General features: G+C 38.5%; 1 protein-coding gene and 1 long non-coding RNA gene across 2 annotated transcripts; both read right to left on the reverse strand.

Annotated features, from left to right (window-relative positions):
• Positions 1 to 3578: 3578 nt before the first annotated feature.
• LOC108657978 (uncharacterized) lies at positions 3579 to 4515 on the reverse strand. Its single transcript, XM_089264836.1, has 3 exons — positions 4242 to 4515; positions 4007 to 4170; positions 3579 to 3937 (listed from the first exon to the last, which is right to left on the reverse strand). The coding sequence occupies exons 1-3, from the start codon at positions 4365 to 4367 to the stop codon at positions 3757 to 3759; spliced, it is 471 nt and encodes a 156-aa protein (XP_089120962.1). The 5' UTR covers positions 4368 to 4515; the 3' UTR covers positions 3579 to 3756.
• A 20041-nt stretch (positions 4516 to 24556) lies between these two features.
• On the reverse strand, positions 24557 to 27266 carry LOC149090737 (uncharacterized). Its single transcript, XR_016197401.1, has 2 exons — positions 26437 to 27266; positions 24557 to 25085 (listed from the first exon to the last, which is right to left on the reverse strand). It is a non-coding gene; the product is annotated as an uncharacterized LOC149090737 (long non-coding RNA).

Consider the following 27266-nt stretch of genomic DNA (forward strand, 5'->3'; position numbering starts at 1 on the left):
GTATATTTACATATATTGATATGCTATATATAATTATCTCTTTATTATTTGCGCATATTATATTAAGCAATGCTTGATTATTGTTTTATATTTATGTATGTATGTATGTATGTATGTATATATTTATGTATATACATTACAGTTTTAACGCATTGTAAGAAATTGCAATTAGAGCAAAGTGTCTGCATATTAAATGCAGTTCAAATCATCCTCTTGGAATTTTGCCCTTAATTATTTTGTTTTGGGTAAATTATTTAACGGGCAGAAGGAATCACGCCTGAGTTCATTAGGTAAGACAAAGCAACCGTTATTTTGCTGCAATTTTCAATGCAATTATAATGCTTAGTTGGAAAATGCATTTTCTGGTATCTTAGAAATCAGAGTAGTTAAAATGCCATAGAATTGAAGTATGGACCGTATTAAATACAAATGTCTAGATATATATCTAGGTACATATGCATGACCATTACGTATGTGATAAATCGGGTAAAACTGTATTTTCTAAAGCTAAATACTCAAGATATTCAATTCACTAAAAATTTTATTGGCACCCTCCATTGATTTGCAGCAGAATAAAATATATATATATATACATAAATCAAAGGCGTGTCCTTTCAGGAAGATATACTTCCTTGTGTTTATATATAAAAATCTAACCATTTACATATAGTAAATTGGAATGCTAAAGATTGAGTCCGACTGTTTGACTTAATATATCCTAAAAAAACGTCATCATCATCTATACATGATTAATATAATATATATAATTTATAAATTGATTTATCTGCAATTAAAATATGTTATTTAGGAACCTAGATATAGATATAGATATAGATATAGATATAGATATAGATATAGATATAGATATAGATATAGATATAGATATAGATATAGATATAGATATAGATATAGATATAGATATAGATATAGATATAGATATAGATATAGATACAGATGTATAAATATAGATACAGATATGGTTTTATTTATGCTACCTTTTTGGCTTAAGATTGTGTCTCCAACTTGTATACATAGTGCGACAACTGTTATACATAAGCGCGAGGCGCTACCAGCCCAGCCAGTCCAAGTGGGTATACAGCCAAGCAGCATCCCTACAGAGAGCCACCCGCTGGGCCCCTCCAGCGCCCACTAGCCCGACCAAACTCTATCGACCCGCCCGCCGCTGGGAAATGCGAAATGGGAACTGACAACTTACCCTTCAGCCAGAATTCTGGAGTTCTCTTTGTGTTTCTCTGATGTTGGCCAACTCCCTTCCAGGAACCACTGACTCCGCCACTCCCACTCCCGCTCCCAATGCCTCTGCCCGTTCGCTTTGTATGCTGTATGTTGGTTTCATCAATGCATGGCGCGATTCTGCAGCATCGCTGCATCTGCTACAAGGCGAGTTGGAAGTGGAAGCCCAACGAGTATGCAATTCACTCTGCACACTGCTTCAAATCAAATCAAAAAGGGAGAAATGCCAGCAAAATTTGTGAAGTGCATCAAATTGCGTAGAGTAGTTCAAGTGCTGCAACAAAAACCCTTAATTAATCCCACAAATATTCATATATGTTTTTATAGATGCCTGGCAGTATCTATACTTATACTTATACTTATACTTATACTTATACTTATACTTATACTTATACTTATACTTATACTTATACTTATACTAATACGTATACTTATACTTATACTTATACTTATACTTATACTTATACTTATACTTATACTTATACTTATACTTATACTTATACTTATACTTATACTTATACTTATACTTATACTTATACTTATACTTATACTTATACTTATACTTATACTTATACTTATACTTATACTTATACTTATACTTATACTTATACTTATACTTATACTTATACTTATACTTATACTTATACTTATACTTATACTCATACTCATTTCCCAGACTTTGCACCACTGTGCTGGACGACAATAGGTAGTGTAGGACTTTAGTGAAAGGCTTCGCTGTTGGGTCTCGACTCTGCCTAGTCGCTTACTCCATTTTTGTATTGTTTTGTTTTGCTTTGTTTTTTGTTGTAGTTGAGCTTGCAATTTGGTGCCATTTGCTGTGCCGCGCTTTAGATGCAAAGTTCACTTGGTTTTGTCGCTAGGTGGCGCTAATGTGTGTGCGTGTGTGTGTGTGTGTGTATGGATAGCAACGCATTTTCGTTGGTAGTTTCGCAGGCATCCCTAGCAAACATATATACATATTTATATACATACATACATACATATATTATATATACAGCGTAGTGCGTAGCCGAGTGCGGGTGGCGAGTGCAGCAGGTCGTGGAATTGGAAAGTTCTAGACGAACAGACCGACAGAGGGACAGAGGACCAGACGGACGGGCGAACAGACAGACGGACAGATATGCAGGCAGGCAGGCAGGCAGACATATCAGCATCGGCCCCATTGCTTATTCCAGTTGCCAGCCTTGGATGCAGATGCAGATATACATGCAAGCCATATAGCCGCAGAGCTGTGCATATATCCCACCTACTATATGTATGTGTATGTACATATGTATGTATGTATGTGCTCATATGTAAGTCATATATCAAATGAGGAAGTCAACTATTGCAAATATGTTTTCTCCTTTCTTTCTCTCCCCATTTTTCGTTTCTTGTTTTTTATTTTTTGTTAAAATCAACATATTTTTCATATTCATATTCGTATTCATTGCGTTCATTTGGTTCATTTGTTGTTCATTTATATGAAATTCTCTCGGATTCATGGCAACTGCGGCGTATACGCAATTTGTGTAATTCTTATGCAAAAGTCGACTATTTTATTGTTGTTTTTATACTCGCTCACTAAGCGGCTAGAGAGTATATTTGTTTTGTGTACTGTATGTCCTACTGTAGTGGGTATCATCTCTTCTGATCAAAAGTTAAGACTTTGCCAATACGCCCACTAGGGGTGTGGCTAATTGGGACATGCTATATCTGTTATCTCAGAGATTCTATTATTCCGAAAAGACTTGAATATACTTCGGTTTGAGAACAAATAAAAGAAGAAGAGGAGAGGAAAAATCATTATATCTTCACATCCCATTCTCAATAGGTTCAGCGTATATCTGCAATGAATATATCTACGAATTTCATGAGGTTCTACGTCTATAAAAGTCAGAAATCCATATCTTCCAAAGTTTTAGAGCTGAAATAATAATAGGATTACTATTTACCTTCTTTATCAGAGGCCTATCTATAAATCGTTCGTCTCTTTTTTGAAGGCGTGGCATATTGCAAATGTGCTTTAAATTCTACAGTTTTGGATTTACATTAAAGAACTAACTAAATGTTCTATAGTTTTACAGTTGAAATCTGTATCTAACGCTTAGCAGTAAAACTTTATTCTGTTATGTTTTAGGCAACTGGAATCGATTAGGTAGATTAGCTAATTTTAACTTCTTTACCTTGAACAAGTATTACCTACAAATGTTTAATATTAATAATCGAAATCGTACGCCTGTGATAGATCCTGCTACAATTTTCAAAGTTCTGTGTCCCATTTACAGTCATACCGATTTAGATGTTCAATATAGTTCTTTGAATTTCAGTTGGGATAAAAGTGAACGTAGGATAGTATCGGATGTATCTTATGGGCACGAATATCCCCACGAAATACCAAAGCACTACACTGAATAAAATGCTTACTTTATTATATTCGTTGAGCTTTATCGAATTTACATACTTATTGATATTATTAATATATATCTTGGATAAGTTCATTTAATTGGATTGCTTGCCAGCTTCTTGACCAGTTTTATAGCTAGCCTCAACTATAATTGGAATATTGGATTTCTTATTCTCGCCTTTGGTCATGGGTCGAATTTTCGATGAAGGATTGGGCTTTGGTATTTTCGACACGAACTGTGAACGACGCGACTCGGCTGTCTGATCACGACATTCGCTATCGGAAAAAAGGGAACGAATTCCGTAGAATAGTTAAGATATAGAAATTGACTTGTCTTTCACATACTCGTTCGGCGTAAGTTTCTCGGTCCATTCCATCACCTTGAAATGATCATCTTTCGTCAATTTGTCAATCTCATCTGGAATCGGTTTGACGATTTCACCTTCCAGCTGCTCCAATTCTTTCCCCGGCCTTTCGTCAGCATCCTGTGTCACCTTGATTGTGCTCAACTGTAATTGATGGAGTTCATTGAGAGTCTCATTATTATATTCTATAACAGACGATCAGATACGTGAGCTACCTTTTGTTGAGTTTCCTGCAAGCAAAGAGCGATTGGATCCCCAATGCTGGCCACGGCAAGGTCCTTAACACTCGCGTCCTTTTCTGCCAACTTAGCCATCTCATTCTCCGTTAAATTATTATACATCTTGTTCGAACCTATCTTTTTTTTAATATTTCAATTTATTTATTTATTTATTTTCACACTCGTTTGAACGTTCAGATAGAACAAATAAATCTTGACTGCCGATTTGAGCAATCTAAATGTGAATAGTTGTTTGCGTTATTTTGCTATGCCTACTGGGTAAATGATTTTTTTTTTACTACTGTACTAAGTGAAGAGAGTATAAAAATGTATGTACTATGTAAAAAAATATTTTGTAAATAAATATATGCATATATGTGGGTGGTGAATTTAGAAGGTCTCCCACCTACATCCGTAGATTATGGAAAAAATCGATTCTATTAATTAGCTTCAAAGATTAGCTCTAAAGATGTGTGAAATTTCCTCTGAGAACAGGTTTTTGATCGATAATAATGAACCGGGAGTATTTATCGGCTTAATTTTATTTAAGAACAAATTCTATATACGCGTAACAGACCTAGGGAAAAAGGTTCGAGTTTCTAGCTCTTATATATTCAGAGATCGGCACGTTCTAACATACGGACAGATAAAAAATTCACTTCACTGGCAAAATTCACTTAGCTCTTCGCTTCGATCATGAATATATACATATATACCGTTATACACCGACGTCTTATTTTGAATAACTACACTTTATATATATATATATGTACATTTTTTACTTCAGCTCCTCCTCAAGACCAAGAATTGTTTTTAATCATATCAATATTTTACACTAGTATTTTATTTATATTTATTTTTAATATACATATAAAAATTGCAAGATTTTTGAACGTTCACAAATGTGGGAAATTGCTGAATAGTGGGCGTGGCCTCTGTTAGATGCAACTCATGCAATAAGAATGCTGGTGCCACTGGGCTGCTGCGGGGTGTGGGGCTCTAGGGTTCTAGGCACTCACAAGGGTGGATAGAGATGGGGATGGGGTCGACTGTTGCCGAGGCTTTTCTAATAACATATTGCTAACATGCACGCAACATTGGCTTGTTATGGGTATGGCAGTAAAACAAGAAGAAGAAGAGGAAGCACAAAAACCAATAGAACTGCCGAGAGAAGAGTGTGAGATGGCGAAGGAGATGGGAATGGAGGGGATTGCTGGTGGGGTTGGTTCGGGCTGTTTTCGTTTTTGGGGGTTAAGTGCAAAAGTTGCACAACAAAAATTGAATTTTTAATTTACTCAGCAACAGCAACAACAACATGACGAAGAAGACGAAGAAGCAGAGGGCGAAGAAGTGCAATACAAAGCAGAAACGAAGGAGTCATAAAAAGTACAGAGCGACAGAGACAGGTAGACATTATGCAGGGGGAGTTGCTGGGCGTGGAAAGGGAAATGCAAAGTTAACTTCTCTCTATAAAGCAACAGCAGCAATATACAACAACAACAACAACAGCAATGAGGAAATGCAAGGCAAAGAAATAAAGTTTTACGCTGGTTGCAACAGCTCGTGTGTGTGTGTATATATGTTTATATTGGTATTAACTTTGCTATTATGATGTACATATTTATATAGATACACACACATACACATACATATATTTATATATATACTACATATATACATATATATAAGTATTAAGGAGTCGTGCCTGGGCTGAGCTTCCAAAATGCTTGAAAAAAATATGAGAGAAGAATAATTCAAGTTCTTCTCTCACTTTTTTTTCAGTTACGAATTGATTTTCGTTTCAGCTCACGTTTCATTTATAACTCTAGTGTTTTCCCAACTATACTAGATCCGATAGTCTCTAAATCAATCTTAGATATAGCTGGAGTAAATTGCACTCGTAGAATTCCATTGGAATTGAACACCCCCAATAGGCATAGATGAAAAATTAATAAACAAAGCAATCTTAGATAGGTAAGCGAATTACATCTAAGGCTAAATTTTAGATACTTTCTGTAATACTGCAAAATATACAGTTTGTACTATGCCCTCGGTAGGTGTGTACATATCATTTTAGACCAGTCCTTTGAAGGATTTTTATAGAGACGTAGTGGAGCTTACACTCTAATGCTATGGAAACTATTTCGTTTTTCTTAGAGTCATAAGCGAGGCTATTAATAACTCATTTGAGATTATAGCTCCTAGTGGGTTTATATCAAGTATACGTATATTAATTAAGTTTATCTCACCTAAGAATTGTATGCAGCAAGGGAGCGTGGCTGATAAAGCATAAATAGATAGAGCGGGAGAGAGAGCGAGAGAGAGAGAAAGAAAGAATAGATTTTATCCTTGTTCGTTCGTCTGTCCATAATAAGTATGAACGCGTCGATCTCAGAACCTATAAAAGCTACAGATAGCAATAGATAGATTAGATTTAGGGGTTGAAATTATACATGAGTCTGGGTATATAAACCCAGGCTCAGAATAATAAAGATCAATACGAAACTAAACACCATCATAGTCAAGTGTATTCATTCATACATATTGAAAATTATAGGAGGCTTTTATTTATTAACTTTATTTCGCATTAATTCTTTCCACACGTCTTTTCTTCTTCCAAACTCAACTCAGCCGCTCTATTCTCTCTTCTTCTGCCATTATCGATATGGTCAGCTATCGATAGATATGTCTTTATCGATGGTTAACTATAGTGCTGGTCCCGCAAATCCTATAGCCTGCTACAATATTTAAAATTAAATACATAGGGCTGTCCATATTCGACTGACCCGTTTGGCTGCTCTATATCTTTTGAGACGCCTTACAAGCTCAAGTCGACCGTTCGAGAGATATCTTATTCAAAATTTAATAAATCAACTTGACCCAAATAAAATGATCTTAGATTAAAAGAGAACAAAAAAAATCATAGGTCCATCGCATATGGACAATCAGTTCAATTTAGAATCTATCAAATTTTTAACTTGTATTCTGAAAAAAAAAAACACATTGTTTTTGGTTTTAAAGGCTTCAATTGACTAGGCTTATAAGTTTGCTATTCTTATGTGAAGTATATATAATTAATTGACTCAATCAAAAGATTTCATATGAGTTAAGAGAAGCAGCTTAAACATATACAAGACAGACAAAGACATACATAGGAAGTGAAAGTCAAAAAAACTTTATTACTTTGTGAGCGAGTATTAAAAACTTATGGATAATGGTTAAAAGTAGAGTCTGTATATGTATGTACTATATAAACTATATAAACATGTTATGTTATGTTATGTACTATATAAACATGTTATGTACGTGCATAATATTATTTTTATACCCTTAACCCATTGAAAATGGGAAATCTAATACCCTGATTTCCCATGGTTTGTTGAAATGTATGTAACAGGCAGAAGGAGGCGTGGCAGACCCCACAAAGTATATACATATATTCTGAGTCGATTTAGCCTTGTCCGTCTGTCTGTATGTTTGAACACCTCGATCTCAGCAGATATAAGAGCTAGAGACTTGTATTTTTTTTTAGAATGTCCGCATATACAGCGCGGATATCGAGCTTATCTTCAAAAATCGATAACTTTTCTCGTTTTATTGTGTATTTTTTGAGTACAGCCAATACATATACTATATTTCCATTCTTTGCTCAACTATTTGCATATACATATATATATGTACATATATATCTATGTTTAGTTCGCTTTCTTTTGCCAGCTCGATGTTTGTAGAACAAGTTTCGTGCCACAATTCCAGTTGCAAGTTGCTGAAAAAGAAAAGAATCTTAAGTAGCTGCGTCCTTGAACTGCAGCGAACGATTGAATCAGATCGGATGGCAACTGATCGCTGTAGCACATATACATACATACGTATGCACATGTATGTGTGTGTGTGTGTGTGTGTGTGTGCTGTTGTCTTTGGTCTAGCTGGCTGCCAGGTATTGCTACTTATTATTGCTGCTGTTGGTCAGCTTGAAGCGCTGCAATTGGCTGCAGCATGCATGCAGCTCAGCTACGCCCGGCCATGCCTCAGTCCAGCTCCCTAGTCGGCAAGCCTACCCCCCCAAGTTGCCTGGCCCCTGCACTCAGCACACACATCAACATCCTCTGCCCCCTGCGCTGGCATCTATATGTATGTATATATTTATATATATATATACTCCATCAGTCGCTGCTTTTGACTTTTGCATTCGTTTGTTTTGTGTTCGCTCTTTTTTGTCGCGTCTCGTTGTTGGTCAGTTGCAGTTGCTGTTGCTGTCGTGTTGCCTCATACAACAACAGCAGCAGCAACAACAACAACAGCAGCTTCAATTGCGCACTTTGCGTTGCGATTTTCAACATCTCAGTGGCTAGCTGGCTGGCTGCTGTTGCCCAGGTTCACATTCTCATTACAGTTCATTCACCTAAAAGATACGGCTTTTTGTATCTATTAGTTATGTATGTGCTGCTGTTGGCCATGTGTAAATGCTGCTGGCAGCAACAGCAACAGCAACAATTACAACAACGACAGCAACTGCTGCTGCTGCTGCTGCTGCAGCTATGGCCAAGTTTTGATTTGTGAGCTATGTTGTAGACACACACAAAATGCAATATACCAAAATCTCGACAACTCAACAACTTAACGAAAGGGTCAACTCCAAGCAACGCCTGCCTTAAAGCTACACACGACAGCAACAACAATAAAACTCTTTGAAAACTTTTGTGCCAGCTAATTGTATTCGCAATTCTCGCTCACTCACTCACTTACTCACTCTCTCCCACTCTCTTTTCATTGCAGGTGAGTTTCTTTAGCAACTAGAACCAATTCAATTTCCAGCTGAAAATCAACCAACCAATGAGCCGAGCCTCAGAACAGTAAAAAATAACAACAGTAAAGAAACAACTACAATAACAAGCTGTTGCGTATTGGTGCTGCAAATGAATGGGGTATATGGATTTGGTAAGCGTGTTTGTAACCAAATATATATGTGAATAAGAAGAAGAAAGTTTTTAAAGCTAGATATATAATCGAAGCAAAAGTGCGCCAACTAAATAGCCTTACATTAAAGACATAATTATTATTGGCATTAGTATTATCATTGGTATTAGAATTAGTTTTAGCATTCTAATTAGCATAAAGCCTATCATTATGATATTTCTGTTGCTATCATCAAAAATACTATGAGCATAGCTCACAATTTACATGCCACTTTCAATATTTCTCACAATATTTCTCTCGTTTTCATTATAATTGTCATTATCGTCATCACCATAAATATTAGCATTATCATGCTAGAGCACTCTTGACAGACTATTCTTTTCAATAATCCCAATTCCAAACTATCATTATTATAGTTTTTCATTATCATTGATCATCAGTATTATCATTATAATGATAAATGAACCTTTGTACGAATGGTTTTTTTTGGCACTAATCCGAATTGCTTCTCTCATTATCATTGTCATTATCATTGCTATTATTATTATCGTCATCATCCTCATTATAATGATCATCGATCATTGATGATTACTATCGTTATCATTGCCATTGTCATTGCCACTTTCATTGTCATTGTCATTATCATTGCCTTATCACTTTCATAGCCATTGTCATTGTGGTTGTCCATTGTTATTGTCATTATTCATTATCATTGTCATTGTCACTGTCATCATTGCCATTATCACTTTCATTGCTATTGTCATTAGCACTCTCATTGCCATTGTCATTGCAATTGTCATTGTCATTATAATTGTCATTATCATTGTCATTATCATTGTCATTGTCATTGTCACTATCATTGTCATTGTCATTGTCATTGTCATTGTCATTGTCATTGTCATTGTAATTGTCATTGTCATTGTCATTGTCATTGTCATTGTCATTGTCATTGTCATTGTGATTGTCCATTATCATTGTCATTGTCATTACTATTGCTATTGCTACTGTCATTCTCATTCTCATTGTCATTAAAAATGGCATTATCATTATAATCATAAATAGAATATGTGCTTGCTCATACATTGAAGCAAGTCTCGAGCAGCAATCGAAATACCTATTATCATTTATTGTATAACACTTGTATAAACGTTGAATCCATAATCTAACGACCCAACTACGATAATGTATAAGAAAAAGCAAACCCATTGCTGTAGAGGAATTCTATCAACATCATAATGATCCGAAATTCGTCTGAGCCAATGCGCTGACTCTCGCTTTACAGGGTATTTTGTATTAGAGCAAGTTTTTACTTTATCTTTTTCGGTTAGCTCTGGGCCAAACTCGGGTACAATTGGTATATCAATGACAGCCCTGCGCCTTAAGTGTGTCTATCTGTGGGTGTGTGGGATGGGGGGAGTGGGTTGTGGTGGTGATGTGGGTTTCTGCTTCACCTGCTGCCCGTTACTGACAACCCCTCCCCCCTAAACCCCACCCACCCCCTCCCGCCCTTGCGCATCTCAACTACCTGGCGCAGCCTTTGAAGCTCGCCAAACGCGAAAATTTCTCGTTTTGTTTGCTATTTATTATTGTTGTTTTACGTTTCCATTTTGGTTGTTGTTTGTTTGTTTTCTGTTTCTTTTATTTTTGTTGTTGTTTTGGTTTTTTTTTTTGCGCTTAGTTTTGGTGTTACGTGGGCGACAAAGCTGAGGGCGCAAGGGAAACGAAAACTGGAAGAAGCAAAAAAAAAAATTGTTGTATATATACATATGCATGTGTGTGTGTGTGTGTGTAGTACGACGGCCACCGTGGTCGACAACGCGGCATCGGACGCTGAAATCGTTTCGGTTTAGTTTTCCAATGAACACACACACACACACACACACACACACATACATAGGCACATCTACACGTTGATGCTAACAAACAAACACACACACACAGACACACACACTTACGCATACAGGGTGCCCAGTCACAAAGGTGGCGATGCAATGCAATGCGAGCGGATGGCCCGAGCCTTTCCAGTGTGTATTTAGCAAATGTTGTTGTAGCTTAGTTTCCACTTCCAACACAACAACAACAACAACAACAGCAGCAGCTCAGGCTGTGCTTCGTTTTTGTGTCTATTACCGCACACACACACACACACATGCACGCACAGCCTCCCATGCATTTGCTCAATAGCCCGCTTTGGTTCGCCTTCACTCCCCTCTCTCTCTCTATCTCTCTCTCTCTCTCCCTGTTCCTCCCCCCTTTCTCGTTGCCTGCTCCACTTTTACCTTACCAACTATACAATATTCCAGCTCCACACACTCAACACGCGCTGCCCACCTAGCTGCCACGCCCCCATCGCATAGCTCAGCCTTAGTTTTCGGGTATACATAAATCAGCAACAGCCGCTGCCATTCGATTAGCATTTCGCCAGCGATTTGCGTCGACCGAGCAGCGGCAGAGACTATTTGTTGCAACTGTCGATGTGTGTGTGTGTGTGTGTGTGTGTGTGTGTGTGTGTTAGCCAGGCTAAGAACTATTGAAGAAAATTCAAATTTATTAACTAACTCTGACTTAGTTGGAAGAAGTTAAGGAGATTCAATATTGATATTGAACGACCGGATAGATAGATATATGTATAAACATTATATATACACATATATACATATATGTATGTATATTTATTTTACTACATTTCAAATACATACGTACAAATATATATCCATCTGTTACATCAGTCTGTGCTTAATATATGCATAGATTTATTTGCCCAGAACTAGTGAGCTAGGTATGGGATAGTACCATCTAGAACACTTTTAAAGTACGCCCAAGGAACCGTCGTTATACCCGGAGAACGTTATAACCGTACAACTTTGCTCAGTAAAGTTTTTCTGCTTACCAGAGAGACGCTTTTAGCGAAGTCGTTATAACCGGATTCTATTGTAGCTCTATTTTATAAATGTATCTATATCTAGTATCTATATAACCCTATAATTTCTGCGTCTTCAAGATAATAGCAAAAGAAAACAAAGAAAAGTTGTTCAAATATAAGACTTGATGTCTATCAAAGCAAGTTGGCTTAAGAGGAACTACATATGTATATGACCTACTTTCATATGAACTATACCAAAAGTGTTTAAAGAGCTCAAAAAAAAAAAAAAAATGTATTAATGTATATATATCTCTTATTATAAAGTTGTATTAGCTGATTGATATTAACATTTGTCTATTATACCTTCCATAAGTAAACGAAACAAGCAAGAGTGCTTTAGTCGAGACTGCTCGACCTGCAGATACCCCTCTTCTTCTTTAAAAAGTGAGCTCGAAACTCTCTTCTAAACAATCTTTTATATGAAATTCTTAAATGGATATATGCACATACATATTTATATATTTGTCTTTAAGAAAGCTACGACGGTTATAGTGTTTCTTTTTATTTATCGTGTGAACAACTATTCCAAAGAGAATATAAATCTATAAAATATAAATATATGAATATAAATATATAAAATTTACTTTTTGTTACCTTGAGTTCTAATTCTATATTCTAGTAATAGCATAAATTTAGATTATATTTCATATATTCAAGTAAATGGAAACCCTTATAGCTGATCTACAACGATTAATATTAACATTCGTTTTTTCTTTTATTTTTCAACTATTTTTCTGTTTATATATAATCCCTGTTATGTTCAACATACTATATTTATATACATATACCCCATCGGTAAAGTTGTTTTTTCAAACTACAATTTAGCATTTACACTTTTTTAAATTTCAATTAATATTATTTGTAAAAAATATGTATTATATATGAAAAACCGAATATTACTCTTACTCACTTTATATATTATTATGTACTCTATAGAACTGCCTAAAGTAAATATCCAATTAAATTAGTTGAATTCCTCAAACTTTTAACATATTACCTACTTATATTATTATAGACATATGTATTAACATTAACACTCGCTACTGCTTAATCGTTACTCCTTCTTTGTTGCTAGACCCACAAAATACTCCTTGAATCATATTTAATTTCTCTGCATTTTTATTATATTTTTTTTTAAATAAATTTTCCAGTATTTTTTCGCGCTGTCTGTGCATATTAATATACGCACATATTTACATATATGCATACATGCATAACTACACATACATACATATGTATGTATATGCAAATATGTGTGTATTGGTTCAGTTATCTTCATAACTGTCGCTATCGCTGTCTCACTTCAACCCGCAAAGCTCGAGCCAAGCAAAATGAAAAACGCAAAGAAAGCAAAAAAAAAAAATTCCATAGATGCCGAAAATGCAGTTGAAACGCCATCTGTCGATGCAAAATGCAAGTTGCATGCGTGTGTGTGTGCCTGAGTGTGTGTATGTGTGTGTGCGCGAACATCTCTGCGTTTCTGTCTGTCTCTCTGTATATGTGTATATATGTGTGTGTGTGTGTGTGTGTGTGTGTGTGTGTCTCTCTGGGTGTGTGTGTGTGTATTTGTGTGAACAATAAGCCAAAACCCAGGCAGCATACATATATACCGCATTCCGTATGCCGTACGCCGTACGCCGTATACCAGAGCTCCGGCATTTTGGTATTAACAAGCCCCAACACGAAGAAGAACAAGAATAGCAGGAGCAGCACGAGAATCGAGAATGTCGTCGCCATTGCCATCGCCATCGCCATCGCCATTACCGTTGCCAGCGTCGTCGTCGTCGTTGTTGTTGTTGTTGTTGTTGTTGTTGTCGGAGGTGGCTGCCGAAAATTTTCCACGATTTGGCAACATCCGTGGCAACAGCGAGTGCTGATTGAATGGCAGCGCCGACGACCCGTTGCCCGTTACCCGTCGCCCGTTACCCGTTGCCCATTTCCCGTTAGTCGCGCTAGCCATTGCCGAAGCCTTATTCCCATTGTCCTCGTCGTTGGCACTTGGCAATGTTATTTATGTGCAGCGCGCGCGCATAATGCATCACATGAAAGTCACACGAATACACACACACAGACACACACACAGACACACACACACACATATATATACACATACACCCACGCAATAAACTACACTGCTATTGCCATTGCTCATAAGACAATTTCGCATATAGCCGCATTGGTGAAACAGGTGCCACGCCCCTTTATAGCAATTATACTTACTTATGTATGTATTAGCATTATTTAGCCAAATGCGAGGCACACACACACACCGTTGCCCCTGCACCGGGACCTGACAACGGACAACTGACTGACTGACTAGGCTGTAAATAGAGCTGGATAAGCATCAGCGGACAGCTCGAAGCGCGTTGGGCAATCGATTTACAACATAATCACAAACGTAAGCAGTATAGTAATAAGCGCTTGGCTTACGTCATTAGTAACGTTACCTAAAGCGGGAGGGTTTGCTTTCGTTAACAAAAGGAAATTTAAAACCTTCAACATGCCAAGAAATATTCTTTCACATTTACCCTACGGATTGAGCAACGTTTTCGCATAATAAACTACGTAACTCATTAGCAATAACGTGACGCTAATTTGTATTTGACATACTACACTCAAATACATATTTACATATTGCACTACTATTTTTACGAAAAAAAAATAACTATGTCTGGTATATACATACATATATTACTTTCATACATTTACTTTTACGTAACACATTTTAACGTAAGTTTAGATTGGCGGGCATACATACTTAGATATAGGTAAAGTACATGTATGTCACTCTCTAGTCTGTAATGCAATGCCAAATGTTACGCTACGTAAATTAAAATTACGTATGCCACGCTACGTTAATAATGTAATAATACAATGAGCTGCCTTGGTCTATTCTCTCTATTTGATGTCTGTCATGTCTTTTCAACACTGAACCAAATTTACTTATGCATGTATTGAAAGCAATACCTTTACGTTACGTAACGTAAGGCACAATACAATTATATCCATTTAGTTTGCACACCGATATAAATAAATAAATTAGGTCACGTAGTGTAAATTACGTAATAAAATCCAATGAATGTTTATATCTCATATAAGACTAATCATATATAATCAAAATTCAACAAAATATGCCAGCTATTAACGTAATACTTTACGTAACGAATAGTAATTCTCAACTCGAATTCTGAATAAGAATTAATAAACCCCTCATTCATTTTACATATATGAAGCGAAATATGTCTATTATATCTATCATATGGCATTCGTCCAAAAATAGTCTAAATTTGACTGATGTACAACGTAATGGCTTACATTACGTAACGTAATCCTATAAGCATTCCATTCGTTTTGCATATCGCAGCGGTAACGTGTTTCTTACGCGAGTCTTTCTAACGTAGCGTAAGCTCACGTAACGTAGTATAAATTACGTATTGAAAATCTACGAATTTAAAGACTCCAATGTATATACATAATATCGTATCCGTCTAAAACCAAATTAAATCATATATATAACGTAATGCTTTACATTACGCCACTTAATCCAAATAACATACCGCAAAGCAATAATCACTCAATTCTTTTTTATATATCGCAGTCGAAAGAAATTTATCTCTCCAGTCTCCTTAACGTAACGTAAGTTTACGTCACGTAACGTAATTTACGTTCTACAAATTCAAAGACTATCATGTATAGCTTTCATATAATATCTGTGTAAAAGTGGAGTAAACGTGGCTAATATATAACGTAGCAGCTTACGTTACGTAACGTAATTTAAGTATCTGTGCAAAATCCTCTTTCTTACGTCAAGTTCCCTATCGTAAGGTAAGCTCACCTCTCGTAGTGTAAATCACGTATTGATCTACGAATTGAAAGACATCATATACAGCTTTCATATAATAACCATCCAAAAGTGTAGGAAACATAGCTTCAATATGACGTAACAGCTTACGTTACGTAACGTAATTCTAGTAGTATCTGCTTTCCTACGTCAAATCCCTTACGTAACGTAAGCTCACCTCTCGTAACGTAAATTACGCATTGATCTACGACTTTAAGGATTCATATACAGCTTTCATATAAAATCCGTCCAAAATTGGAGTTAACATTGCTTCAATATGACGTAACAGCTTACGTTACGTAACGTTATTCAAGTATTGCGAAATCGTCTTTCTTACGCCAAATTCCTTATCGTAACGTAAGCTCAATTACGTATTGATCTACGACTTTAAAGACTATCATGTACACCTTTCTTATAATATCCGTCCGAAATTGGAGTAAACATTGCTTCAATATGACGTAACAGTTTACGTTACGTAACGTAATTTAAGTGCAAAATCTTTTTTACGTTAAATTTCTTATCGTAACGTAAGCTCACCTCTCGTAGTGTAAATCACGCATTGATCTACGAATTTAAAGACATCACTTATAGCTTTCATGTAATATCCGTCCGAAATTGGAGTTAACATAGCTTATACATAACGTAACAGCTTACGTTACGTAACGTAATTTAAGTATCATTGCGAAATCTTCTTTCTTACGTCAAATGCCTTATCGTAACGTAAGCTCAGCTCTCGTAGCATAAATTACGTATTGATCTACGAATTTAAAGACTATCATGTACAGCTTTCATATAATATCCGCCCAAAATTGGAGTTAACATAGCTCATATACGTTATGACGTAACAACTTACATTACGTAATTCGAGTAGCATTGCAAAAATAAAATTATTGATTCCATTCGTTTAACATATCGCATTCGAAACGTCTCTCTCTTGCGCCACTTTCCTTGCCGTAACGTAAGACCAGGCCAGGGCCTATCACGTAACGTAAATCATGTAATAGAAGCGAACTAATGTCATCTCTGCCTCTGAGGCATATACCATAGAGCTAACGTCTCTGCCGGCTCTGCAACGTGACTGGCGAGTAAATTTTCCATTTGTTTTCCATGCAGCTGCTGCGACAGTTATCCAATTGCTGACAAATGGCTATGTGATGGATGTGCAGGAGGGGTGGGTGAGAGGCGGTTGAGGGGCTGCTAAGTGGGCGTATGACTGTCAGCTACTTAGCAATGCTCCAAATGCAATGTGCGTGCGATATGCTGCAGCTACTTGACCTATTGCTCTCTCCCTCTCGGTTTGTTTTTCTATTGTTGTTTTCGCTCTTGTTGTTGTTGTGTGGCTGCCATCAATGTTGGCGCTACAATAGCCTCTGTTAGACTTCGCCCAGTTGCATAAATTTGCAGCCCAGCAACCCTATTCTACACTTCATTAGTCTTTGCCCTGGGCCCGAGAGAGTTTTCAGAGCTGTGCCTCATGTTGATTGTTTGGTTGCAGTTGCATGTGTCCTTCTGCTCCTTGGTTTGCCAGTGTGTGTGTGTGTGTGAGAGAGAGTTTTTTTTTTTTGCGTGTATTTTTATTTCATCTTGGCATTTTGCAAAGTCTTCAGCACGCACTCTCACGCTGCTCTCTCTCTCTCTCTCTTATTCTCTCTCCTTCCTCTTTCCGCTGTCCTTCCCATTGCTCTATCTCGCTTTGGCCTAAACCACCAACAATTGCCAAACTTGTGCAGCCTTGCAACGTGTAAGCCAATAATATCATTATCATCACAAGGGCATCATCATCATCATCATCATCATCTGCTGCTGCTGCTGGTGTTGCATGCAGCCTACTTCCTGGGCAACTCAATTTTTTTTCCAGTTCGCTTTCCTTCACTATTTTTGTTGTTGCTCGCGTCTGATCCAGGCGTGTCCCGTGCTGACTCTGGGACTCTGCTCGAGTGCAGCCCCGGCTGCAACTCCGGCTCCGGCTGCGGCTCGGCTGCATGCTGCACGAAGCTGCAACTTCCAATATTCCTGTCGTCTGCCAGGCCTGAGTATGTGTGCGTGTGTGTGTGTGTGTGTGTGTTTTATTAAAGGTACATCACCAAAAATTCAACGAGCCGAACTCCTCACAACAGCCCCAGCCGATGCCGCACAAGCTTGCCACACGCATTCGCATTCGGCTATGGCCAACACTCTCGTTGCGTCTCGTCTCGTCTCGTCTCGCCTCGCCTCGCGTTGCACGATGCTCGCTCAGTGTTGCTATTTAGACCAATAACTCAGCCTGGCCCACGCACGGGCGACCGACCAAACGACCAAACGTCCGACCAAATAGCGAACCACTGTCGCCCCCAAGTCCCCCTCTCGCTGCCACTCCTGCTTCTGCTCCTGCTTCTGCTTCTGCTCCTGCTCCTGCTCCTGCTCTATATGCAGCAGTCAGCCGCCATTTAGCCCGGCTTTTGCCCCTTCCAGACGCATCTCTCTCTCGCTCTATATATACAAATACACATATATAAATATATATATATATATATATATATGTATGTGTGTGTGTATTTCCAGCGCCTCTGCACTCTCTCTATGTGTGTGTGTGTGTGTGTGTGTGTGTGTGTGTGATGTTTACCCTATTGTATCGGCTGCATGGCCGTTGCCATTGCCACTTGAAGGCTCGTCGTGCCTCGTTCCACGCGCAAGTTCACACTCCGGGAATATATTAATAAAGTTATACCCGTACCGGTTCGCCGTAAACCATATCGTTGTCAGACCGTAGTCGTAATCGTGCCGTACCTTAGCTCACCTTTACCTTAACCTTAGCTTACCTTTACCTTACCAGGGACGACCTAGACCCTAGCTGGAGTCCAGACCAGGGCCAGTGCGTTCTTGGCCCTGTTGCCATGTAACCAGGGTTTTTTTTTTTTTCTTTTTTTTTTCGGGAATACCGTTGCTTGTTTCCTGAGTGATTTTGAATGCATCATTTGAAATTTTGACTCGCTCCATCTCTCTCCGTCTCGTACTCTCGTGCTCGTGCTCGCTCTCACGGGGAGAGAAAAGCGCGCGTGTGCTACCTTTTGCTAGCGTTATCCTTATCAGCGGCATTATCAATCGGGCCGTCACAGTTCGTCCATTGTCGTACCGTCGATTCGTGCGATTTAACGCTAGCTCCTCGTTTGCCTCAGCTCCACCGGGAGTATGATACTAAGAAATCTACTGGTAAATATTAATTACCAACAAATTTCTACAATTTTCTCGTTGTCTGAATGTGTGTGTGTATGAATGTGTATGTGTGTGTGTGTGTTTTAGTGTATATGTTTAATGTAGCAGCAACAAGTGGGAAATTCTTATTAGATATTATATTATAAACACGCTCCATATAGAGTCTCCCGAGCTCTCCAGAAAGTCGAAGTTTTTTGCCTAACTTTTAAGGCTTCTCGATAGAGCTTTCGTCAAATATGCACTAAATAGGCAAAGTTAAGGATCAATTCTGGAAATTAGAACTAAGTGAATTGATAATTGATAAGAAGCTTTTGAACATTTGCTTTCCAGCGTTCCAAGAGAACTTAGCCTAGGAAATCTCCTAGAAAATTATAAGTTAATATTAATGATAAAATATTTAAATGTAGATTTAGTTCTCTATTTTTTTATGTAAATTAAAAATTATAAAATTAAAAAAAAATTTAATACGAATATAATTTTACATAACAGAATAGAGGAAATGATTATCTATGAAAAGAAAATTTATAAAAGTAAAATATCTATGTAAAATAAAAGCCCAAAGGCACTCATATAACATGGGAAAAAAAAAACAATAAAATGAGCTCTTATGGATGAAAAGAATTCGAAAGTTTTTTAATTGACAATAAGATCTATGAATTATATTGTGCTTTAATCATAAAAAAAAAAAACACAGGGTATTTTGAAGTCATTATTAGTAGTACTATATTATAGTATATGGTATAGTACGTGTCAATTTGATAGTAAAAAACAGGGTATTATTGAAGTCATCATCATTCTCATCTAGCTGTAAGCAAATTAATCTTAGAAAAGATTGGAATCGTGTGCTATACAGAGTAACTGCTAGTCGAGCAAAAAAATAATTGTTCATAATTTCATAAAATGAGAGTATAAATATGTTTCATGCAGGGTATATGCATGTCTAGCAATAGAACACTAATCTCATAGAAAAATGTCTGTGACACTCAGAGTATGTGCTGGTCTAGGCTTGATAAGAGAAGAAATGAGTGTCATAACGGGTATTTCTTGCAATACTTCTTAATAAATAGCAAAACTTTGAAACAAAAAACAGGGTATCTGAGCATCTAGAATATTGTATGAATATCTCATAAGTAATATGAGATTAATATGAGAATACAGGGTATTTACTAGTCTAACACTAGCGTACTTCTTGACAATCGCGCACAGTTCAATTGACTTGCGAATTAATTATGTGAAATGCGTGTGAGAGGGAGCGAGATGGTTAATGCAGGCCAACTTTTAGAACCAGTTCATTCGGTGCATCAATTGACAAATGCACTTTCTATATACATACATGCATATGTGTATGTATGTGTGTGTGTGTGAGCATTTGGTTAATGGCTGCCTCGTCCGATTCTGGAACTGGATTGTAATTACGATCCTAATGCTGATAACAGAGCTTAAGCAGACGCAGGCTAAAACTAACATTTGCCATAAGCTTGCCTACACACACACACATACACATACATACGCATATGTATGTATATATGTATGTATATATAGCTAGCATGTTTACATATGCATGTGTGTATGTATATATATAAATATATATGTATGTATATAGATATGTTCTATGTCTGTCATGCACACTCACACACACACACACACACACACACACACACACGGCAAGTCCTTATGTCAAACGAGAGCTCTATGCGCTGAGCTGCGCCTCAAGCATTTCATCATGCACAACCAACACACACACACACACACACACTTACACACATACACTCTCGTTAGACCAATATGTACCGTATCTTGCCCTCTGCCCCTCTTCCCATCCATCTGTAGCGTAGTATACCCATCTTTCCATATTCCCCGCGCTCGTTCGCTCGCTTACTCTCGCTCTCTCTATATATCTCCCTCTCGCTCTCGCTGTGTTGCTGCCCACTACTACTTTGGGTGTGCTTTGCCAAGCTGCTTTTCCTTTTATTTTGCGTGGCTCATTCGCTGTGTTGAGTTTGTTGATTTTTGCTTTTTTTTCCTTTCTTTTTTTCTATTGCTGCTGCTGCTGGTGCTGCTGCTGCTGCTAGCGTTGACGTCGACAGCTTTGCTGTTGCTGCTGTCGCTGCCACTGCCACTGCCACTGCTTTTGCTGTTGCTGGCTGCGCGCCGCACACACATACACAGCTCATGTATATACAACATTCCTCAGTACTTGAAGCGCCTCCGGAAGTGATGGTTTTCATCTGCCGTTCGTCGCATTTGCAGCAGCTGCTTTAATAATAAGCCAAGCGGCAGCAGCAGCAGCAGCAGCAGCCTCCAACACCCCTATAGACCCACTGTGCTCTGCGCATACAACGGGCAGCAGGCGGCAGCCAGCGAGTAGCCGCAGTCAGCGTGCCAACGGCAGAAGCAGCAGCAGTGTAAAGTTATTATCTATTGCCGTTCATAGTTGTTGTTGTTGTCTCGCAGCGGGAATGCGCAGCAAAAGATACGCCAGCGATTTAAATCGCATTGTCTGTGCCGGAAAATCGGTGAGCTAATCCAATATTCAATTCTATAAGTTTTCCACCCAAAATGCTAAATGTGACCACACGCAATAAGAAATTACACACCAAATTTTCATGGTGGCACACAAAAAAAAAAAAAAAAAAAAAAAAGTTAGGAAAAAAAAACAACAAAGAAAAGCAGAGGCAAAGTCAGGAAAACTAACAGCAACAGCAGCGGCAACGGCAACGGCAACGGCAACGGCAGCAACAACAGCAACAGCAGCGCCAGCGAGACTGACACATGCGCGAGAGCCGCCAAACGATTTATATGTCTCTCTTTCTCGTTATTGCGCGCTCTCTCCACAATTCAGTCTCGTCGCTGGCGGCACTTGGCTTCTCGCCATTGTTGTACTCTGCCGTCTTTGGTGCCTGCTGCTGTGCGCCTGTTACATTCTGTAGACTGCAGCGTCATTGCAGCGACGCTGGCCGCGTTGCCGGCGTCGCGGTCGACCGACACAGAGCCCAAACACACAATAGCCACATAACAAAAACAAATACAAAACTTCCATCGGCAACAGCAGCAGCAGCGGCGGCAACATTATCATTTAATGTAACATAAAAAAAATGTCTTTAAAGAGTGCGACACGAGCAACTACAGCAGACCAAACACACTCGAAAGATTAACAGAGAGCGACTAGAAGAGAGCTGGCAAGCAGAAAGAGAGCGAGTGATACTGTTGCTATTGCGGCTGCTGCTGCTGCTCGTGCCGCTGACGTTGACGTTGACGCTGCTGCGGGTCTGCGGTTGTTTATTGTTTTACAGGCCGCTTGGGGGCGCTAATTTGTAATGTGAAGCTTAGTTTGGATGTGTGTAGAGCAAAAGATTGGCCAAGTGTGTAAACCGCAAGACTTAATGTTAAATACACATGTGTGAAAATAATTATGTATGTAAATTCATTACCATATACACATACTTACAGAGAGAGTGTATATACATACCTACATTTGTATGCATACCGTATTTTCCCATGGTATTTAAATTCAGTTAAGCTTAAATTTTTAAGTTTTAGTCTGTTTTAGTTGGAGATGTTATATACATATGTACTATATGTACATACATATGTATGCATATATTTTTTTTCTTCATACGAAATTAGCATTTGACACAGAAAAATAAAACTTTGTATGTATGTACGTATGTACATACAGTGGCTCACACCTTATTTCGTGCAGCAGCATAGTAGAACTTTGAAACCGTATTCCCGCTAAACCAGTAAAGATATCCAAAAAATTTAAATGAGGTTTTATTTATTGGTTATTCATTATGTATTAACACTTTCAATTATTTTTATATTATAATTAATAAGTTTTAAAACTAAAGAAAACTAAAAAAACAGCCCCTTTCCATGTCACAGCTTATTTCGTGCACTTCACTTTCAATGACTTTATTGTCCAAAAATTCTTAAATTAGGATAATTTTTTAACTCATTTTTGTTTAATCACCTCCTTGAATAGTGATTCCATCGAGTTTACTCATTTTCGGGTGATTCCGCTGGAGATTTTTGGCCAATCCTCCAACACGGCCGTTTTGAGGTCATTTTTATTGAATATTGACCATTTCCGAATGGCCACGCCCAATTTTGCCCACAAATTTTCTATAACGTTCAGGTATGACGACTGGGCCAGCGGATTTACCACATTTGGACTGTTCCAGATCAACCAGGACTAGTCAATACCCGTTTTATTGTTTTGGTCATTTGCCTGATGCAATCGGGATCGCCCTTCTAGACCCAGTTTTTCTGTATTTTGGAGCAAATTTTTCTTTAAAGAGGATAGGTACATGTTATTGTTCATATTACCATCAATGAAAACTAAGTATCCAACTCCCAAACCCGACCTGCAGGCCCAACCATGCAACAGCCACTGCCATAGCTCATATTTGGTTTTAGGTGCTGATCTTGGAGCTCAGTATTTGCTTAACGGCCATCATATTGGAACCCATCCGACGCAAATATATTAAATTTCGACTCATGTGCATATATATGGGTCGGATTGGAAGCAATCTGCCTGGCGCCCACCAAATACTGAGCTCCAAGATCAGCACCTAAAATCAAATATGACCTATGGCAGTGGCTGTTGCATGGTTGGGCCTGCAGGTCGGGTTTGGGAGTTGGATACTTAGTTTTCATTGATGGTAATATGAACAATAACATGTACCTATCCTCTTTAAAGAAAAATTTGCTCCAAAATACAGAAAAACTGGGTCTAGAAGGGCGATCCCGATTGCATCAGGCAAATGACCAAAACAATAAAACGGGTATTGACTAGTCCTGGTTGATCTGGAACAGTCCAAATGTGGTAAATCCGCTGGCCCAGTCGTCATACCTGAACGTTATAGAAAATTTGTGGGCAAAATTGGGCGTGGCCATTCGGAAATGGTCAATATTCAATAAAAATGACCTCAAAACGGCCGTGTTGGAGGATTGGCCAAAAATCTCCAGCGGAATCACCCGAAAATGAGTAAACTCGATGGAATCACTATTCAAGGAGGTGATTAAACAAAAATGAGTTAAAAAATTATCCTAATTTGAGAATTTTTGGACAATAAAGTCATTGAAAGTGAAGTGCACGAAATAAGCTGTGACATGGAAAAGGGCTGTTTTTTTAGTTTTCTTTAATTTTAAATCTTATTAATTATAATATAAAAATAATTGAAAGTGTTAATACATAATGAATAACCAATAAATAAAACCTCATTTAAATTTTTTCGATATCTTTACTGGTTTAGCGGGAATACGGTTTCAAAGTTGTACTATGCTGCTGCACGAAATAAGGTGTGAGCCACTGTATATTTTCTTTGCTGTTTTTTATATGCGTTAAGCTTTAAATATAATTACAGTTAAAACGTAATTTATAGCATAATCTGGATTACTGTCAACAACTATGCAAGTTAACTAAACAAACGCATATTTAATTGAAAATGATTCGAATTTATTGTAAATATCAAAGCTTTAATTGTGCCCACAGCATACGTACATATGTATGTATGTATGTGTGTTTGTATGACAAGATTTTGTTGTGCTTTAAAATGTGTCGCAATTTGCCCACATACACATACATACATACTTATACTCAACATTCGTGCTATGTATGTGTATGTGAACTCGCCATTTGTATTCCACCTTAGTCTATTGCTGATTCTGCTCGGTCGGTCCGCTCGGCGGGGTAGCTCAGACTAGCTGTGGTGGTTATTCGCATTTCATTTATTGCGGTAGAGTTTGCCTGCTCGCCTTTTCTCAGCACCCAGCAGTTGGCATACGCGCCGCACAACAAAATTGTGCTCATAAACCGTGTGTAGGCAAATATTGTGTTGCGCACTGCTTTATTGTTATAAGCGTCGAATTGGTCTCCATTAAAGAGCACTTTCGACTTACTTGTTAAGCATTTCAATTTTCAACTGTGCAAAAATAAATGTTAAGAGCAGCTGTTAACGATGAGCTGTAAAAAAAAATGAAAACAAAAACAAAACAAAAACCAAATACCAACAACAAAACGATATCATATAACGAGAACGTAGTGCTAAGCTGACCGAAATATAACAGTCTCTCTCTGGCCGTCTTCAAGCATGCAATGCTGCGTGTATGTGTGTGTGTGTGTGAGAGCACATAACATTGCGACTGGCTGATTCAGAGCTGTCAAATTGCTGCAATTACTTCTAGCTAATGCTGAGATTAAATTTGATTTAAAATGGAAGCTATAAAGCAGATATATTTTTATATTATGTTAATTTTAGAATATTAAAATTATGTCGCCTATCGCTTTTGATTTTCTCAAGACAAACTGCAAATTGATATTGAATGACCAAATTTATTCCTCACATTTAATTTGCGCTCGCATTGTGCGCTTCGACAACCCTGTGCACAAACAACACTCTCAAGCAAGCTCTCACGCTCTCTCTCTCTCTCTCTGTCGGCTGCGGCCGGCAGTTTGGTTGCTCTGCTGCTCGCTGGCAACTGTTTGCCATAGCAGCGGCGCTTGCTGTGCTGCCTGGTTGCCTGTTAAATTGGCGGTTACACGCGCGCGTCAGGTACGCCAGCCGCCAGATTTTCATCGGTTGCTGCTGCTGCTGCTACTGCCACTGCTGTCGCTGCTACTACTACTACTACTACTACTACTGGTGGTGGCAGTGGTTGCGCTCTGTGGTGCTGAATGCTGTTGTGGGCTGCGTGGGTTCGGACTCCGTCGTCGTCGGTTGGTGGTTGGTTGGTTGGCGCTGTTTTTTTTTCCTTTGCCTTTTGCCTTTGTCTCTGGTGCCGTTTTAAGTTGTTTTCTTCTTGCTACTTATCAGCTGCAAGTTTATCGATTTTTACTCGCGCTCTCTTCGCTGTGAAGCGTCGCCGTTGTCGGTCTGCTAGTTGCTGTGCGCCTGTTCTTTCCCTCGAATATCGAATCTCGATTTCGATGAGATTTTATTACTGCCGTTGTACACAGACAGCCATTTAAATATATTTTTTTATATTTTATTTTCCTCTTTTTTTTGTGGCTGAGTTTTGGTTTTGCGCCGTGTGTACATTTCAAATTATTTATTTATTTTATAGATTACGATTCTTGCTTTCTTTACACGCGCTGCCCGTCATGGTCTCTCGCCAGAGTATTAGCATTGTTGTAGTTGTGCCGTTGTCGTCTCGTTGACTCGCTTTTTCACTTACCTTCACCATCAACAACTCACCACGGCAGCTTTACGTACATATGTACATATAAAAGTATGTGTGCATGTACGGACATTAGGAGAACGGTGTTGGGATGAAGTGGGGAAACGCCTGCTGTTCAGCTTGATTTCATCATTTACCATATTTAATTCCATTTAAATGAAAATGAACTGAAACCGATTACAATCGCCGACGTTGTCGTTGCCGCTGTCGCCGCCCCAGACTCGGGCCAGACACACACACACCCAATAATCGGTGGAGTCCCGGAGCTGCGCGTGCAACCGACAAGCCATGCAGCCAGTCAGCCAGCAACTGAAATGATAACACAACCAACGGCAACGAACCCCAACAGCAGGCAGTCAACAATATTCCAACAACAGCCCGCCGAGAGCAGGCAGCGAGCGGGCAGCAACAACAGCAACCGCCACTCAACAGTCAAGTGCTTTGCTTGCCCAGCCAAAGCAGCGTGTGAAATATTTCTTACACACACCAGCACAGAAACACATAAACACACACACAAACTCACACGCCAAGCATGAAAAAAAAAAAACGAAACCCGAAGAAAAACAACGACAAGAGCGACCGACAAAATTGCAAAGCTCTCAAATCAGTGTCGGTGGCGGTGGCGTCGTCATCGGCGGCGCTGTCGTTGAATGAATGCGAATGCTCAAACAGCAACACCAACAACTCCCATACACACAGCCACACGCACACACACACACACACACACACAGCATACAGCGCACAACGGGAGACAGCACAAATCCGAAACCAGAACAGATGATTAGCCTAGTAAAACGAAACGAGCGACGACGCTGCAGCACAATGTGGGAGCGCACTTTTGAGTCAGCGAGTAAAGCTTTTTCACGCTCTCGCAGTAGTAGTAGTAGTAGTACATGACAGTGGGACCAGATTAAACATTATTTGGTTGAATTACTTCAAACCAAAATTTTGATTGATTAACATTAAT

The sequence above is a fragment of the Drosophila navojoa genome, chromosome X (assembly GCF_054131105.1).
Source record: "Drosophila navojoa isolate 15081-1374.11 chromosome X, UAZ_NAV_1.0, whole genome shotgun sequence".
Taxonomy (NCBI): domain Eukaryota; kingdom Metazoa; phylum Arthropoda; class Insecta; order Diptera; family Drosophilidae; genus Drosophila; species Drosophila navojoa.